The sequence below is a fragment of the Bombina bombina genome, chromosome 11 (assembly GCF_027579735.1).
Source record: "Bombina bombina isolate aBomBom1 chromosome 11, aBomBom1.pri, whole genome shotgun sequence".
NCBI lineage: Eukaryota > Metazoa > Chordata > Amphibia > Anura > Bombinatoridae > Bombina > Bombina bombina.
Genome location: NC_069509.1, coordinates 155,650,202 through 155,667,918, shown reverse-complemented (window position 1 = coordinate 155,667,918; position 17,717 = coordinate 155,650,202). Strand labels below are relative to the sequence as shown.

The following is a 17,717-nucleotide window of genomic DNA, read 5'->3' as shown; positions in this document are numbered from 1 at the left end:
GGGGGGGGGGGAGTAGGAAGGACTAGGTTTTTAATCGAATGGTCCACAGGGTTTGATACCAAGTAGAGACATAAACCTAATAGAAAAAAAATAGAAAAAAAATGGAGTGGCTGCAGATTACCAAGCACTGTTCACTTAGGGAAATTCCCCCCCCCCCCCCCCGATGTTAGACCCCTCTCACTATTAGTCTCTAGAGTCTTATTTCCTGTGGATTTTTCACCTTTTTCTCCCTCCACTTTCTTAAAGGGACAGTCTACACAAAAATTGTTACTGTTTAAAAAGATATATAACACCTTTACTACCCATTCCCCAGCTTTGCACAACCAACATTGTCAGATTAATATACTTTATAACATTCAAACCTCTAAATTTCTGCCTGTTTCAAAGGCTCTATTGACAGCCTCTTAATCACATGCTTTTTTATTAGCTTTTTTGTGAGCATGCAGCTCACGAGAGACAAATTATATTCAGAATATTCAAATCTGGGGACAGCAAAGCCCATTCCAGAACTTGTTTGTTGTAGTAATTCACAATTCATTTTGGAGGTGTGCTTTCCATCACTGTCTTGTTGGAATCGCCAAACAATTTTCAGCTTCTTCACTGTAATTTGAAATAATTACAACCTTCCCTGCTTAGTAAATCAATTATCTTTACTTTATGAGCCTATCAGCTGCTTAGAGGAACACAATAATTGTTGTAGAACGCCCTGAAAGTTCCAAGAGCCAAAAAATTTAGGCACTGGAACGGTCAGCACTAGGGGTAAAACATTAAATTATCTAAATTGTCTCATAAGGTTTTGATCTGAGACCTCAATGAAATCTAGAGGATCAAATTCACAGATTTACTTATATTTAATGCATTACAGCAACAACAACAACAAAAATAGTAACTGCATTAAAATTAAAGTCAAGCAATAAGTATAATTATTTTATCTTGGGTTTAAGTAATATTCCTTAAAGAAAAAAGGATTTGCATTTCTGTACCTGATAAAACATGGATTACACTTTATTCTTTAAACTTGTCTAAAACTTTAAAAAAAAACAAAAAAAAAAAACGATTAATACATTTTATAAGCTTACTATAGAAGTAATTCCCCTCCTTTAAGGCATGGGAGCCGCCATGTTGAAAATTAGAAATGGACATCCAAATATAAGAACATTTCTATAGCTTGGCTCATATCCATGGGTAATTCTTACCAGGTGAGAAACAGATTTTAGATGAGGTAGCATCAGCCTTTATAATCCATGATGTTGGTACTGCCCTTATGGAATGTGTCCTGAGCCCATCTAGAATGGATTAGTTACTTTGCTTATAAGCTCTTCAAACAGCTTGAACTTATCCAACAAGAGTAGTTTTTGCTAAGCTTAGCCCTAACGAGGACCTTTAGGTACATTGAAAAGACTGTCTTGCGAATGGAATGGGTTCTAATGACAGATGTAAAAGGAACAAACTGCATCCAATAAATTGGCTTACCCAGAGCTTCCTGCCTATAAAAAAAAAGGCAGAAAGATCCTAGAAGAACATTGTTATTTACAAAAGTCTGTAACCACTATGGGCAAAAAACCCAGGAACCATACTTAGGACAACCTTGCCTTAATGAAAAGATACAGTATTTATTTCTCTTTTCTTTAAAAGAAAGCTTGTAATTAAGACAGGTCTAGCAGAAATAGCCACCAAAAAGACTTTCTTCTAACATTAAAACAAAACAAAAAAAAAACACTTTATACAATGACACTAACACAAACGCATATCCATTAGAGCCTCATGAACAAAAAGGTAAATCGCATGTTGGCATAATTATGAAATGAAGGATATGGGCAAATGCCTAAAAATAAATTGGACAACTAATACCCCTTTCTTTTCAACCATAAAAAAAAAAAAAAGGGACAGTCTACTCTTATCGTTTACAAAGATAGACAACGCATTTACAACCCATTCCCCAGCTTTGCATAACTAACATTGTTATATTAATATACTGTATAAGCTCTAAATCTCTGCCAGTTTCTATGCCCCTGCAGGCCATCTCTTATCTCAGTGCTTTTTACAGCCAGGCAGTGCTAGTTCATATGGGCAATATGTATAGCATTGTGCTCTCTGCCAGGGAGAATAATGGTTATGCAGGAACCAGAACTAATTGGCTAAAATGCAAGTTTGCAAAAAAGCACCAAGATAGGGGCAGTATACAGAGACTTGGATACAGGTTAAAAAAAAAAAAAGTACATTAAATATAACAGTGCTGGGTATGCAAAACTGGGGAATGGGTAATAATGGATTAGCTCTTTTAAAACAAAAAATGTCAAGTAGATGGTTCCTTTAATTATCCGGATTGTGTTTTTAGCTATTTAGCCACTAACACCATATAGAAGGACAAACCCCTGCCCCTCCCCCCCCCAAAAAAAATTGCCTATGAACCTCAAATGCCAAAATTCTTTAGACTCAAAAAGCTTTAATTAAGAAAAAAAAAAAAACAAGTGACAAACCGCAAGGGTGTAAAATGAGACCATGGTCTAGAAGGGCAGCATCTCAAAGTCTGATAAATGCACAGAATCATAGTGGGAAAAAAATAAAATGCCAGACTAAAAAAAATAAATAAAAATAAAATCCACACCCAAACAAAAACACAGCAAAGCATCATATGTTATTGTACCGCAGTAATCCCTTTACCAAGTGGTGCCACATAATGGAAGACAAAAGTAAGTTTACTTTATTAAAGTGAATGCCAACTTTCATGATAAAGTGCCCTTTTTTAAAAATAAAAACTAAACAGGGGCACTTTCATTCATGAAAGTTTACATTGCACCGGATTTTACAAATACTTACCTTCTCCTGAAACGCAGGATCGACGATCTCCCCACCTGCTTCTTCCTGCTGTACTTACACAGCAATGACGAAACCAGTTTCCTACAATCATGGCGTGGCCTCACCAGATGGATGCTCTTGGTGGGGAGCTGTGACAGGAAGACGGTTTCGTCACTGCTGACAAAGTACAGTAGGAAGAAAGAAGCAGGCTGGGGGATCCGGAGATCAAGAGAAGGAGGAAAGTACAGGTAGCCCTCAGTTTACACCGGGGTTAGGTTCCAGAAGGAATGGTTGTACATCGAAACCGTTGTAAATTGAAACCCAGTTTATAATGTAAGTCAATGGGAAGTGAGGGAGTTAGGTTCCAGGCCCCTCAAAATTGACATAAGTAACACCCAATACATTATTTTTAAAGCTTTGAAATGAAGACTTTAAATGCTAAACAGCATTATAAACCTAATTAAATCATCACAGAACACAGAATATATAATTAAACTAAGTTAAATGAACAAAAACATTTGCCAACAGCACCTAATTAAATAATCACACAACAGACTGTATCATCAAACTAAGTTTAATGAACAAAAACTTTTTTTTTTTTACTTGCATTTTTCTTCAATCAGTTCTCTGCATTATTAGCATGTAAGATAATATTGGGTCTGCATCTATTCTATGCATTACAATCTGCAGTGATTAATAAGCAGTTAGGCACCCTCACCTGAAGCTGCTGGATAGGAAGATAATAGGGAAGTGCCTGCTAAATTTTCTTGCTCGATAGCTCTGGTCTGCTCTGTGTACACAGATCAATTTCAGGCTGTTAAGTTTCTTAACTTTGCTGAAACACAAGCGAACAGCTCCACCTACTGACTATTTTAATTAGTGCAATACTTTCAATGCATTTCAATAACCGTCACATGACAGAGGAAAAAAAAAAAAAAAAAAAAGTTATTCTGAAACGGCGCAAATTGAACCGGCGTAAACCGAGGGCCACCTGTATTTGTAAAATCCGGTGCAATGTAAGCTTTCATGAATGAAAGAGCCCATGTTAAACAGTTTTTTTTAAAAACTGGGCACTTTATCATGAAAGTTGGCATTCACTCTAAAACTTTTTTTTTTTTTTTTTTTTTTTTTTTAATTTGGTCATTTGAATATGGCCTCCAAATTTCTCCACCCCTCCTACGCTCTATGGATTTTTTTTTTCCTCCTCGTGCTCAAGCCCAGTAGTGCACATGTTTTTCACAGTGAGTTACTAGGGAACGACTATAGTATAGGACCGTATATGTGCACACTGGCGTTGCTCCACATGTGCAATGTAACATATTTAGTGTTAAGCGTCGCTTTAAAAAGATAAGTAAAATAACTTGCTCAGCTTGCATACAGAGAAAACTGTTAAAGAATAATAATGTGCTAGATACTAAAAGGTTCTTTTACTGATTAAAACATGGAGGTGGAGTTGATACATTTGATGAAGTAGAATTTTGGGCAATATATATTAACAAAATGGGAATATAAAACAATGGTGTAAGGATTCAATTTTAAAAAAAGTTATCTACAAGCAATTATAAATTACCTGCTCAAACTTCCAGCCATCAGACATTGTTGATACCATCTGTGTAAGTTCTTCCTCTTGACACTGAAGCACTCTGTAAACGTGTTTAACTGGCACCTTTAAAATAACAGAATAATGCAGTCAACATTAGGCGACACCCAAAATACTAAGCGTAGAAAGCAAAGCAACTAAAGAAACACTATTTCCCATAGACAGAGAGCAAAAAAACCTATTATCTTATCAAGTAGCCTGCCCAAAAAATAATAAAAAAAATATATATATCTTAACATTTTTACCAGCACCCCGCATCATGTGACAGTGATTATCCAATCAGACTCATGTATACACTGAAGTCTTGCACCTGCTCAGTAATTGTGCATATAAAGAAAGTCAATTTTAAAGTAATCAATTCTTATTTTGATTTGAAATGATGCAGTTTTAAAGAGATTCAGATAATATTTAAGTGTGTGTTAATATGGATTAAAACAAGTACTCATGCTACAAATAAAAAAACAAACATGTCAACATATTTGAATGTAAATACTATAAACTAAGTTTAATTATTTTTTATAAAAATTATTGGTTGGTTTCTATTGCTATATCTAGCTTTTCTCTTAATTTTTAACCTTAAAAAGGGACAGTCTAGGCCAAAAAAAAAAAAAAAAAAACTTTCATGATTCAGCTAGAGCATGTCATTTTAAACAAATTTCCAATTTACTTTTATCACCAATTATGCTTTGTTCTCATGGTATTCTTAGTTGAAAGCTACAGAAATAGTTTTTAAGTTAAAAATAAAAATACTTTTTGGGGCCAAACTGGGTACTGGCAGACAGCTGCCAGTACCCAAGATGGCGGTAATTAGGTAGGGGAGAGGGTTAGAGAGCTGGAGGGGGGATCAGGGAGGTTGGGGCTAAGGCAGGGGTCCATCACAGCTAAAATATTTTATTTTATTTATTTATTTTTTTTTTTTAAATAAAACACTTTAGTACTGGCAGACTTTCTGCCAGTACTTAAGATGGTGGGAACAATTGTGGGGTGGGGGAGGGAAGAGCTGTTTGGGAGGGATCAGGGGGTGGGATGTGTCAGGTGGGAGGCTGATCTCTAAATTTAACCCTGCAAGCTCCCTACAAGCTACCTAAGTTAACCCCTTCACTGCTGGGCATAATTAACGTGTGGTGCGCAGCAGCATTTAGCGGCCTTCTAATTACCAAAAAGCAACGCCAAAGCCATATAAGTCTGCTATTTCTGAACAAAGGGGATCCCAGAGAAGCTTTTACAACAATTTCTGCCATAATAGCACAAGCTGTTTGTAAATAATTTCAGTGAGAAACCTAAAATTGTGAAAAATGTAAAAAAAATTTGTTTTTTTATTTGCTCGCATTTGGCGGTGAAATGGTGGCATAATATACCAAAATGGGCCTAGATCAATACTTGGGGTTGTCTACTAGACTAAAGCTAAAATTAACCCCTTCACTCCTGGGCATAAAACACGTGTGGTGCGCAGCGGCATTTAGCGGCCTTCTAATTACCAAAAAGCAACCCCAAAGCCATATAAGTCTGCTATTTCTGAAAAAAAGGGGATCCCAGAGAAGCATTTACAACCATTTGTGCCATAATTGCAGAAGCTGTTTGTAAATAATTTCTGTGGGAAACCTAAAGTTTGTGACAAATTTTGTGAAAAAGTAAACTTTTTTTTTTGATCGCATTTGGCGGTGAAATGGTGGCATGAAATATACCAAAATGGGCCTAGATCAATACTTTGGGTTGTCTAACAAAAAATATATATACATGTCAAGGGATATTCAGGGATTCCTGACAGATATCAGGGTTCCAATGTAACTAGCGCTAATTTTGAAAAAAAGTGGTTTGGAAATAGCTAAGTGCTACTTGTATTTATTGCCCCATAAATTGCAAAAAGAGCAAACATGTAAACATTGGGTATTTCTAAACTCAGGACAAAATTTAGAAACTATTTAGCATGGGTGTTTTTTGGTGATTGTAGATTTGTAACAGATTTTGGGGGTCAGTTAGAAAAAGTGTGATTTTTTTCCATCTTTTCATCATATTTTATTATTTTTTTTTTTAGTAAATTATAAGACATGATGAAAATAATGGTATCTTTAGAAAGTCCATTTAATGGCGAGAAAAACGGTATATAATATGTGTGGGTACAGTAAAACACAATTTATGCTTACCTGATAAATTTATTTCTCTTGTGGTGTATCCAGTCCACGGATCATCCATTACTTGTGGGATATTCTCATTCCCAACAGGAAGTTGCAAGAGGACACCCACAGCAGAGCTGTAATATAGCTCCTCCCCTAACTGTCATAGCCAGTCATTCGACCGAAAACAAGCCGAGAAAGGAGGAACCATAGGGTGTAGTGGTTACTGTAGTTTAAATTTAAAAATTACCTGCCTTAAAATGACAGGGCGGGCCGTGGACTGGATACACCACAACAGAAATAAATTTATCAGGTAAGCATAAATTGTGTTTTCTCTTGTAAGGTGTATCCAGTCCACGGATCATCCATTACTTGTGGGATACCAATACCAAAGCTAAAGTACACGGATGAAGGGAGGGACAAGGCAGGAACTTAAATGGAAAAAACCACTGCCTGTAAAACCTCTCTCCCAAATATAGCCTCCGAAGAAGCAAAAGTACTGTATCAAATTTGTAAAATTTTGAAAAAGTATGAAGCGAAGACCAAGTCGCCGCCTTGCAAATCTGTTCAACAGAAGCCTCATTTTTAAAGGCCCAAGTGGAAGCCACAGCTCTAGTGGAATGAGCTGTAATCCTTTCAGGAGGCTGCTGTCTAGCAGTCTCATAGGCTAAGCGGATTAAGCTTCTTAGCCAAAAAGAAAAAGAGAGGTTGCCAAAGCCTTTTGACCTCTCCTCTGTCCAGAGTAGATAACAAACAAAGCAGATGTTTGACGAAAATCTTTAGTAGCTTGTAAGTAAAACTTTAAAGCACAGACCACGTCCAGATTGTGTAACACAAGGATGGAACCACAATCTCTTGATTGATATTCTTGTTAGATACCACCTTAGGTAAGAACCCAGGTTTGGTACGCAGGACTACCTTATCCGTATGAAAAATCAGATAAGGAGAATCACATTGTAAGGCAGATAGCTCAGAGACTCTACGAGCCGAGGAAATAGCTACCAAAAAAAAAAAAAAAAAAAAGAACTTTCCAAGATAAAAGTTTGATATCTATGGAATGAAGAGGTTCAAACGGAACTCCTTGAAGAACCTTAAGAACCAAGTTTAAGCTCCATGGTGGAGCAACAGGTTTAAACACAGGCTTGATTCAAACTAAAGCTTGACAAAATGCCTGAACGTCTGGAACATCTGCCAGACGCTAGTGCAAAAGAATAGACAGAGCAAAAATCTGTCCCTTTAAGAAACTAGCTGACAATCCTTTTTCCAAACCTTCTTGGAGAAAAGATAAAATCCTAGGAATCCTGACCTTACTCCATGAGTAACCCTTGGATTCACACCAATAAAGATATCTACGCCATACCTTATGGTAAATTTTCCTGGTGACAGGCTTTCGTGCCTGTATTAAGGTATCAATAACCGACTCAGAGAAGCCACGTTTTGATAAAATCAAGCATTCAATCTCCAGGCAGTCAGCCTCAGAGAAATTAGATTTGGATGGTTGAAAGGACCCTGAAGTAGAAGGTCCTGTCTCAGAGGCAGAGACCATGGTGAAAAGGATGAAATGTCCACTAGATCTGCATACCAGGTCCTGCGTGGCCACGCAGGTGCTATCAGAATCACTGATGCTCTCTCCTGCTTGATCTTGGCAATCAGTCGAGGGAGCAGAGGAAACGGTGGAAACACATAAGCCAGGTTGAAAGACCAGGGCGCTGCTAGAGTATCTGTCAGTGTCGCCTTGGGATCCCTGGACCTGGATCCGTAACACGGAAGCTTGGCGTTCTGGCGAGACGCCATGAGATCCAGTTCTGGTTTGCCCCAACGGAGAATCAGTTGAGCAAATACCTCCGGATGGAGTTCCCACTCTCCCGGATGAAAAGTCTGACGACTTAGAAAATCCGCCTCCCAGTGCTCTACACCTGGGATATGGATAGCTGATAGGTGGCAAGAGTGAATCTCTGCCCAGTGAATTATTTTTGAAACTTCTAACATCTCTAGGGAACTTCTTGTTCCCCCTCGATGGTTGATGTAAGCTACAGTCGTGATGTTGACCGACTGAAATCTGATGTACCTCAGAGTTGCTAACTGAGGCCAAACCTGAAGAGCCTTAAATATTGCTCTTAGTTCCAGAATATTTATTGGAAGGAGAGACTCCTCCTGAGTCCACGATCCCTGAGCCTTCAGGGAGTTCCAGACTGCACCCCAACCTAGAAGGCTGGCATTTGTTGTTACAATAGTCCAATGCCTGCGAAGGTCATACCTTTGGACAGATGGACCCGAGATAGCCACCAGGGAAGAGGATCCCTGGTCTCTTGGTCCAGATTCAGTTGAGGGGCCAAATCTGTGCAATCCCCGCTCCACTGACTGAGCCTGCATAGTTGCAGCGGTCTGAGATGTAAGCGTGCAAACGGCACTGTCCATTGCCACTACCATTAAGCCGATTACTTCCATACACTGAGCCAGCAAAGGGCGCGGAATGGAATGAAGAACCCAACAGGAATTTAGAAGCTTTGATAGCCTGGACTCAGTCAAGGTAAATTTTCATTTCTACAGAATCTATCAGAGTCCCTAGAAAGGAAACTCTTGTGAGTGGGGATAGAGAACACTTTTCCTCGTTCACTTTCCACCCATGCGACCTCAGAAATGCCAGTACTACGTCCGTATGAGACTTGGCAATTTGGAAGTTTGACGCCTGTATCAGGATGTCGTCTAAATAAGGGGCTACTGCTATGCCCCAGCGGCCTTAGGACTTCCAAAAGCGACCCTAGAACCTTTGTAAAGATTCTTGGGGCTGTAGCTAATCCAAAGGGAAGAGCTACAACAACTGGTAATGCCTGTCTTGAAAGGCAAACCTGAGAAACCGATGATGATCTTTGTGTATCGGAATGTGAAGATAAGCATCCTTTAGATCCACTGTAGTCATATATTGATTCTCCTGGATCAGTGGTAGGATGGTACGAATAGTTTCCATCTTGGACGGAACTTTGAGGAATTTGTTTAAGATCTTTAGATCCAAAATCGGTCTGAAGGTTCCCTCTTTTTTGGGAACCACAAACAGATTTGAGTAAAAACCCTGTTCCTGTTCCTCCTTTGGAACTGGATGGATCACTCCCATAACTAGGAGGTCTCGTACACAGTGTAAGAATGCCTCACTCTTTATCTGGTTTGCAGATAATTGTGAAAGGTGAAATCTCCCTTTTGGGGGGGGGGGAAGCTTTGAAGTCCAGAAGATATCCCTGGGATATAATTTCCAACGCCCAGGGATCCTGAACATCTCTTGCCCACGCCTGGGCGAAGAGTGAAAGTCTGCCCCCTACTAGATCCGTTACCGGATAGGGGGTCGTTCCTTCATGGTGTCTTAGAGGCAGCAGCAGGCTTTGACCTGCTTACCTTTTCTCCAGGTCTGGTTTGGTCTCCAGACCGTCTTGGATTGAGCAAAAGTTCCCTCTTGTTTATTATTAGAGGAAGTTGATGCCGCACCTGCCTTGAAGTTTCGAAAAGGCACGAAAATTAGACTGTTTGGCCCTAGATTTGGACCTGTCCTGAGGAAGGGCACAACCTTTTCCTCCCGTGATATCAGCAATAATCTCCTTCAAACCAGGCCCGAATAGGGTCTGCCCCTTGAAGGGAATGTAAGTAGCTTAGATTTAAAGGTCACGTCAGCTGACCATGATTAAGCCATAGCGCTCTGCGCGCCTGTATAGCAAAACCAGAATTCCTTAGCCGTTAGTTTATTCAAATGAAAAATGGCATCAGAAATAAAATAATTGGCTAGCTTAAGTGCTCTAAGTTTTGCCAAGTATGTCATCCAATGGAGTCTCTACCTGTAAAGCCTCTTCCAGAGACTCTAACCAGTACGCCGCAGCAGCAGTGGACAGGGGCAATGGCATGCAATGGGCTGTAGGATAAAACCTTGTTTGAATAAATATTTTCCTTAAGGTAACCTTCTAAATTTTTATCCATTGGCTCTAAAAAAGCACAACTGTCCTCGACAGGGGATAGTAGTACGCTTGCTAGAGTAGAAACTGCTCCCTCCACCTTAGGGACTGTCTGCCATAAGTCCTGTGTGGTGGCGTCTATTGGAAAACATTTTTCTAAAAATAGGAGGGGAAGAGAACGGCACACCTGGTCTATCCCATTCCTTATTAATAATTTCTGTAAACCTTTTAGGTATTGGAAAAACATCAGTACACACCGGCACTGCAAAGTATTTATCCAGTCTACACAATTTCTCTGGCACTGCAATGGTATCACAGTCATTCAGGAGCAGCTAAAAACCTCCCTAAGTAACACGCGGAGGTGTTGAAGCTTAAATTTAAATGTAGAAATATTAGAATCAGGTATCTTTCCTGAGTCATTAACATCACCCACTGACTGAAGTTCTCCTTCCTCAGCTTCTGCATATTGTGAGGCAGTATCAGACATGGTTCTTAAAGAGTCAGTATGCTCTGCATTTTGTCTCACCCCAGAGCTATCTCGCTAACCTCTAAAGTCAGGTAGTCTGGCTAATACCGCTGACAGTGTATTATTCATGACTGCCGCCATGTCTTGTAAAGTAAATGCTATGGGCGCCCTAGATGTACTTGGCGCCATTTGAGCTTGAGTCCCTTGGGCGGGAGTCAAAAGGGTCTGACACGTGGGGAGAGTTAGTCGGCATAAACTCTCCCCTCGTCAGATTCCCTCTGGTGATAATTTTTTTTAAAAAAACAGAATATGATCTTTATTGCATAAAATGAAATCAGTACATTTGGTACACATTCTAAGAGGGGGTTCCACCATGGCTTTTAAACATAATGAACAAGGAGTTTCTTCTATGTCAGACATGTTTATACAGACTAGCAAGCTTGGAAAACACTTTAAATCAAGTTAACAAGCAAATATAAAAAAACGGTACTGTGCCTTTAAGAGAAACAAATAGTCAGAATTTGAAAAACAGTGAAAAAATGCAGTAAATCAAACGAAATGTTTACAGTGTATGTAATAGGCTAGCAGAGCATTGCATACACTTGCAAATGGATGATTAACCCCTTAGTTCAAAAAACGGATCAAAATTTTTTTTATTTTTTTTTTTTAACAGTCACAACCAACTGCCACAGCAAGCTGTGGTCCTACCTTCCCCAATAAACGACTTTGGAAAGCCTTTGAGCCCTTTAGAGATGTCCTATAGCATACAGGGGACTCCTGAGGGAAGCTGGATGTCACAGTTTGTAATTTTAACTGCACCAACTGTAACTTTTATACTATAACAGTGGAAAGCCTCCGTAAAACTGTTTCTAGTAAAAATTTAAGCCAGCCATGTGGAAAAAACTAGGCCCCAATAAAGTTTTATCACCAATGCATATATAAAAAACGATTAAACATGCCAGCAAACGTTTATATGCAATATCATAAGGGTATTACCCCTGGGAGTAAGCATGATACCAGTCGTTATTAAATCACTGTATTCAGGCTTAACTTACATTAATCCGGTATCAGCAGCATTTTCTAGTGTTTTCCATCTCTAGAAAAAATTATAACTGCACATACCTGATAGCAGAATAAACTGCACGCCATTCTCTCGCTGAAGTTACCTCATCTGTGTAATTCCCTCAGACATATGTGAGAATAGCAATGGATCTTAGTTACAACCTGCTAAGATCATAGAAACCTCAGGCAGATTCTTCTTCTATTTACTGCCTGAGATAAAATAGCACAACCTCCGGTACTATTTAAAATAAACTTTTGATTGAAGAAAATAAACTAGCTAGATTTAACCACTCTCTACCTACAACATCCTAGCTTGTTGAGAGTTGCAAGAGAATGACTGGCTATGACAGTTAGGGGAGGAGCTATATTACAGCTCTGCTGTGGGTGTCCTCTTGCAACTTCCTGTTGGGAATGAGAATATCCCACAAGTAATGGATGATCCGTGGACTGGATACACCTTACAAGAGAAATGAGTAAGAGGAAAATTACAGCTAAACACAAAAACACTGCAGAAATGTAAAATAGCCATTGTCAATAAGGGTAAGAAAATTGAAAAATGGTCCGGTCATTAAGGGGGTTAATATACATTAACATATAGAGTTCAGGTTTTTAGCCACATCACATTGCTAAGAGGAGCATAAAATATATAGTACATAGCCATGAAATCTCAATAGACAAACACTAGAAGTACAATAAGTCATCCTGAAGAGCTCAGGGATGTGGTACTGTCACTGAATACCACAAGTCAGTTTGTGAAACTTCTGCCTTACTAAATCTACCCCAGTCAACTGTAAGTGCTACTGTGAAGTGGAATCACAGCCACAAAGTGGAAGACCACACAAACTCAGACTGCAAAGTTAAATCGCAATTTGTTAACCCTTGACGTTACATACATTTATATTTAAACTCTCCCCAGATCCAGAAAGTTGACAGCCACGTCAAAATATTGTTGATGGCCCCAATATTTAAGCATAAATGTGCCCATCTCCGTCTGTAGCCATGCCACCCCCACACACCCGTTAGGTCCAACAGCCATGGTTCATTTTAGGTTGTTATCTAGTGACGTTAAGAATCTAAAGTCAATGAGTGTTTTGTCTACTAGTGGTGAGATAATATATACATATTTTAAGGGGCCACTTTGTTAACAGTCAGTGCATGCTGGAAAAAAAAAAAAATATGTTATGGAACATTTTGTTCATTTTACTGAAAAGCAAAGCGCCTCAAATTGTTGATTTTAAGAAGTCAAAAGCAGAAGTTATTTTCAGAATTACATACTGTGGAATTCATGGGCAGAAATAAAGTAATCGTAATTCATGGACAAATTGTTTAAGAGTTCCTCAGCGGTGGGGAGACAATGTAATAATTTTATTACAGTCAATTTTAATAAATTGAAATAAAGGAAAAGTCATATTTAAGGGGAGGGGGGGGGGGGGGGGAATAAAATACAAAAACACTTTCACACCCATGATCTGGAACGGTTTACTGACAAAAAGTGTAAATCCAACAGACTATTATAAAAAAAAAAATAAAAAAAAAAAAAATTCAACTTTCACAGATCAGGAAAAAAATATATATTTTAAATAATTTTCCGGTTTACTTCTATTTTCAAATATTTTCTGGTATCCTTTGATGACTGGTAAATACTGGGAGCTAGCTGCCGACTGGTGGGTGCACATATATACCCTCCAGTCATTGGGTCACTAATATCTATCACAGAAGTACATTGCTGCTTCTGAGCAAAATGGTAGATAATGAAGAAAATTTGCTAAAAGGTAAAATGGAAAACATGAAAGTTGAATTTTGATTTTATACTGTTAAAAATGTTACTTTTTTCTGTAAGTTGATCACACAAATTATACCTTTCAGCAGGCCAGGCAGTTTCAGAATATAAAACAATAAAAAAACCTTTAGATTACAGAAATACCATAATGGGAAATTCCACTATTTGAAATCTGAAAGAAAAACTAAACAAACAAAACCAACCCCACACAAATACTAATATCACCTTTGCACAGACTAGCAGTGCTCAGTTGCTGGCCTATATATTATGCATACATAATAAAAGACTTACATCTGGGAGAGAAAATAAAGTCTACAAAAACACTAAATATCTGAAAATTATATTTTACTAAAAAAGGTTTTATTTTTTTTGTATTTATAAAATACTCAGTGTTGTATTGTAAGCCAAAGTACACAAGTATGGTCACCCTTGCATGCAACAAAGCTATGAAGGAGACGCTTATCAGTTACAGTGATAGTTCCTAAGTGGATTCTGGCTGCATTACAGCAAGTAGCACTAAATGTGCTTTAGCTCTGTTGTACACTAAAGGATTTGACCCATATCCTTAGCTGACCTAACACTTAAAGAAGATACTGCAGATCTAAATATAGAGCCAAACAGAACATTCTTATCAAGCGCTGATCCTAAATCCTAATGTCACTGTTAGTCTGTGCAATTCAGTCTGTAAGCACATTCTTTACCCTTGACTAAGGCTAGAAAAGTAATCTGTTTTAGAAGAAAAAAAAAAAAACCACACAAATCTTTGTATTCTGTCTGTAGCTAGTAAAATATACCAGTGGTTTATAAAGTGATTAACACTTGCGGTGCAGCAGAGTAACTCCTTGGGGGCCTTACCTGTACCGTTTTGCTGTCCCTCTCTCTTATTCGATCTTTTACAAGTTTGATTAAGGATGTGATATTATAGAATTCTGCTTCTTCCAAGACTCCTATGGTAAAGACAAATTGCATTAGTTTTAACCACATTAATAGGTGCAGTTAAAAAAAAAAAAACACATTTTTTTTATTATATTTACAGAATGCCTACTATAAAAATAAAAAGTATTATCTAGTAGCATCAATAAAAACAAACACAACTGACTAATGCAAAAGCATTGCAGCAAAAACACAGATTATAACAGGAGCATATATTTGCTTGAATTTTGATTAAAAACACAACTTATTGTACAGGTGTTTCTTTTTTTTATTAATTTGAAATAGGTTGAAAGTTAAAATATAAAGAAATTATATACATAAAAAGCAAAAGGAAAAAAAAAAAAAAAAAAAGAGAAAATTAGACAATACAGTGCGATTTGCTTCTTGTAATGTAATCTTTTTATAGCCAGATATTCCTACTATATACTGTATTAGCATAAAAATGGGTCATTCACATACTTTTGTTGCTTGAAAAATGAACCTATTTCCTCTACAATCTGTATAAAGCCAACGGGGGATATTCATCAAAGCGGCAACTGAAAATATTCTTGAATCCCGCGTCATATTTGTCGCAAGATTGATCCGCCGTAGTTATCAGAGTCAAGAACGTCAAATGTGTGACGAAATATACGCTCCTGCGATCTCAATCCGATGCAGATCAAGCTTGAAAAAGACCCTGAGCGGGTTGAAACGCGTTGCTCTGTACCCTCTGTTATTGTGTCCCTCTAAGGTTTCCGTAGGTTTGGATATCGGCTAACTGCTTGCAAAGGTGATCGCGGAGTTACATTTCATCTCCACCTATCGCCATCTTCAAACAGTGTGTGTTTGAGCGGGTGCCGCCATTTTTCGGATAGCAAGCCAGAAAGGAGTTAATTCGCTGCATCACCAATTCTGGTGTAAATAAAAGTGTTGACCTTTTATTGTTGCCTCTTTTTGCAGTTTCATCGGTCCTTTGTCTCGTTCCAGCTAGATTCAAAATTGCATCTTGGGCCTAACAAGACCAATCATCTGATGACCATTTGGATCCAAGCGACCATCTATTCCTTCCATAAGCTGTTTTTTTATAAGTTGTTCTTTCAGTAACTGTTGCTAATTTTATACTACATATGTAACTCACTTTGTATCTTTTTTTATGTGAAAAACTATTTTGTTATTAAATATATGCAGAGTACTGCACATTTTTTATTCTGTGTTTTATCACATTTATTGGTTGCATTTTATTAAACACACGCAGAGCACTGCACATTTTATATTCTGTGTCTTATCACATTTTCTGGTTGCATTTTATGTTTGCACATTATTTAAACAACAGTTTGATTATTTTAATATTTACACTATTTTAAGCTTTATAGCGCGTATGACATTTTAATTTTTTGGTTCTTTTTAGACACCAATTCTTTTTCACTTCACATTTGGAGGAGGTTGGGAGATGCCTCCTGTTTTCATAGGCTTAATAGGGTTTCACAGCACAGTAACCAATTACCCCTCTTTTTCTTTCGCGTGTACGTATTACCACTCAGCTACTCTTAATGGACAAACTAGACAATAGTTTGCATTTACCTAAACATAACAAGAAGGTCTTAATAAAATAACTTATTGAATATATAATAAAAAATAAAGAACCAATATAAAAAACACAAATCATGCATGCAATGGCGCAACTTTCAGTAATCATGGAGTCAATTATGTTTGACTTTATATGCACAATGATCATAGTACAGCTTTTATATTACAAAATAATAGTTATTCATCTATATATTTAGATGAATACAATGAATCAAAATATAAGTGGTGGGGTGGCACAATTAGTACTACTTTAGACCAGTGCTATTGTTCTATCGGGGATGGGAATAGAGTGTCGTAATTATAAACTGCCAATACACAATAGAGGGGTAAAATATGATAAAGGAATGTGTTATAATAAGAGTCAGGGTGCACAGTGATCCTCTATTCTAACATATATGCGTGTCACATCCAGTTATATAGGAACTAGAATGCCCATATTTTCACATCTTTTTAATTATAGACAGTATGGTAAGTTAATACCCCGTAAGTGGATCTCTCACTCACAGCTCAGAGATATATATACGTATATTTACTGTGTAACACTGCTGGGTACGGTATTTATACTGGTGGTACTATAATATTTGGAATAGATACAGTAGTGTAAACGCTTAATTCTAGATTAGGTATAAAAGCGTTGTACCATTAGTAATGGATAAGATTATACCACCAACTTATAATCAGACACTGGTATTGTGAGGTGCCAAAATGTCTGCAGTTAACACAGAACAGTAGGGTAAGGTGTAGGGCAAACGTGCGTTCTAATATGCATATACTGAGGATTGCACCCAATAGCTCTCTATACTCTGTTCAAAAGGGAGATTCAAGAGAGGACAACATAATCATGTATATTAGGTTGTAGTAAAGTCAACACTATAGTATTTGTATGGATTATTTATGACATTGCCCTCTTAGGCATAGAAGAACTCCCTGCAGAATATATCAGAGTATCCATGTGCGATACAAGTATAGCAGCGGAAAATTACTCAAATTTAAGCGGTTGCGCTAGTGTCAAGACACTGCCCGCTGATACTTAAATTACTAAGAAGAATGAATACTACATAACGTGGTTAAGTCAGTCACCTTCCGATATTGCACGAGATGTGTTCATGTCTATGTAATTAATAACAGAATAAGAGCAACCAAGTTTTACAACGGTATATATACCCACTCTTATGGATTAAAGATTGTAGGATAAACTATATGCTGATAGGATGTGGCTATTCCACCAACATTATGATACACATTCCCCAAAAAAGCAGATTCTAACCTAAAGTAAGGCTAGTGATAACCTAGTACGGTAGTGTGATTATGCCACTAGGGAAAATTAGTACCGAACGCTATTCCGATAGATGAATTGCTGTTAGCAAACTTATTAGGACCAGTAGCAACAACAAAAATGTATATGATGTGGCTATGCCACCAAGATAATACTAGGTGCTATAATTATTAGCACTCTAGGCAG

General features: G+C 37.8%; 1 protein-coding gene across 1 annotated transcript in view; it reads right to left on the bottom strand.

Annotated features, from left to right (window-relative positions):
- KCTD5 (potassium channel tetramerization domain containing 5) overlaps positions 1–17,717 on the bottom strand; it is a 105,791-nt gene that overhangs the window by 40,491 nt on the left and 47,583 nt on the right. The window contains 2 exon segments of the mRNA XM_053695096.1: positions 4,370–4,465; positions 14,612–14,703. Of these exon segments, the coding sequence (XP_053551071.1) occupies positions 4,370–4,465; positions 14,612–14,703 (188 nt within the window).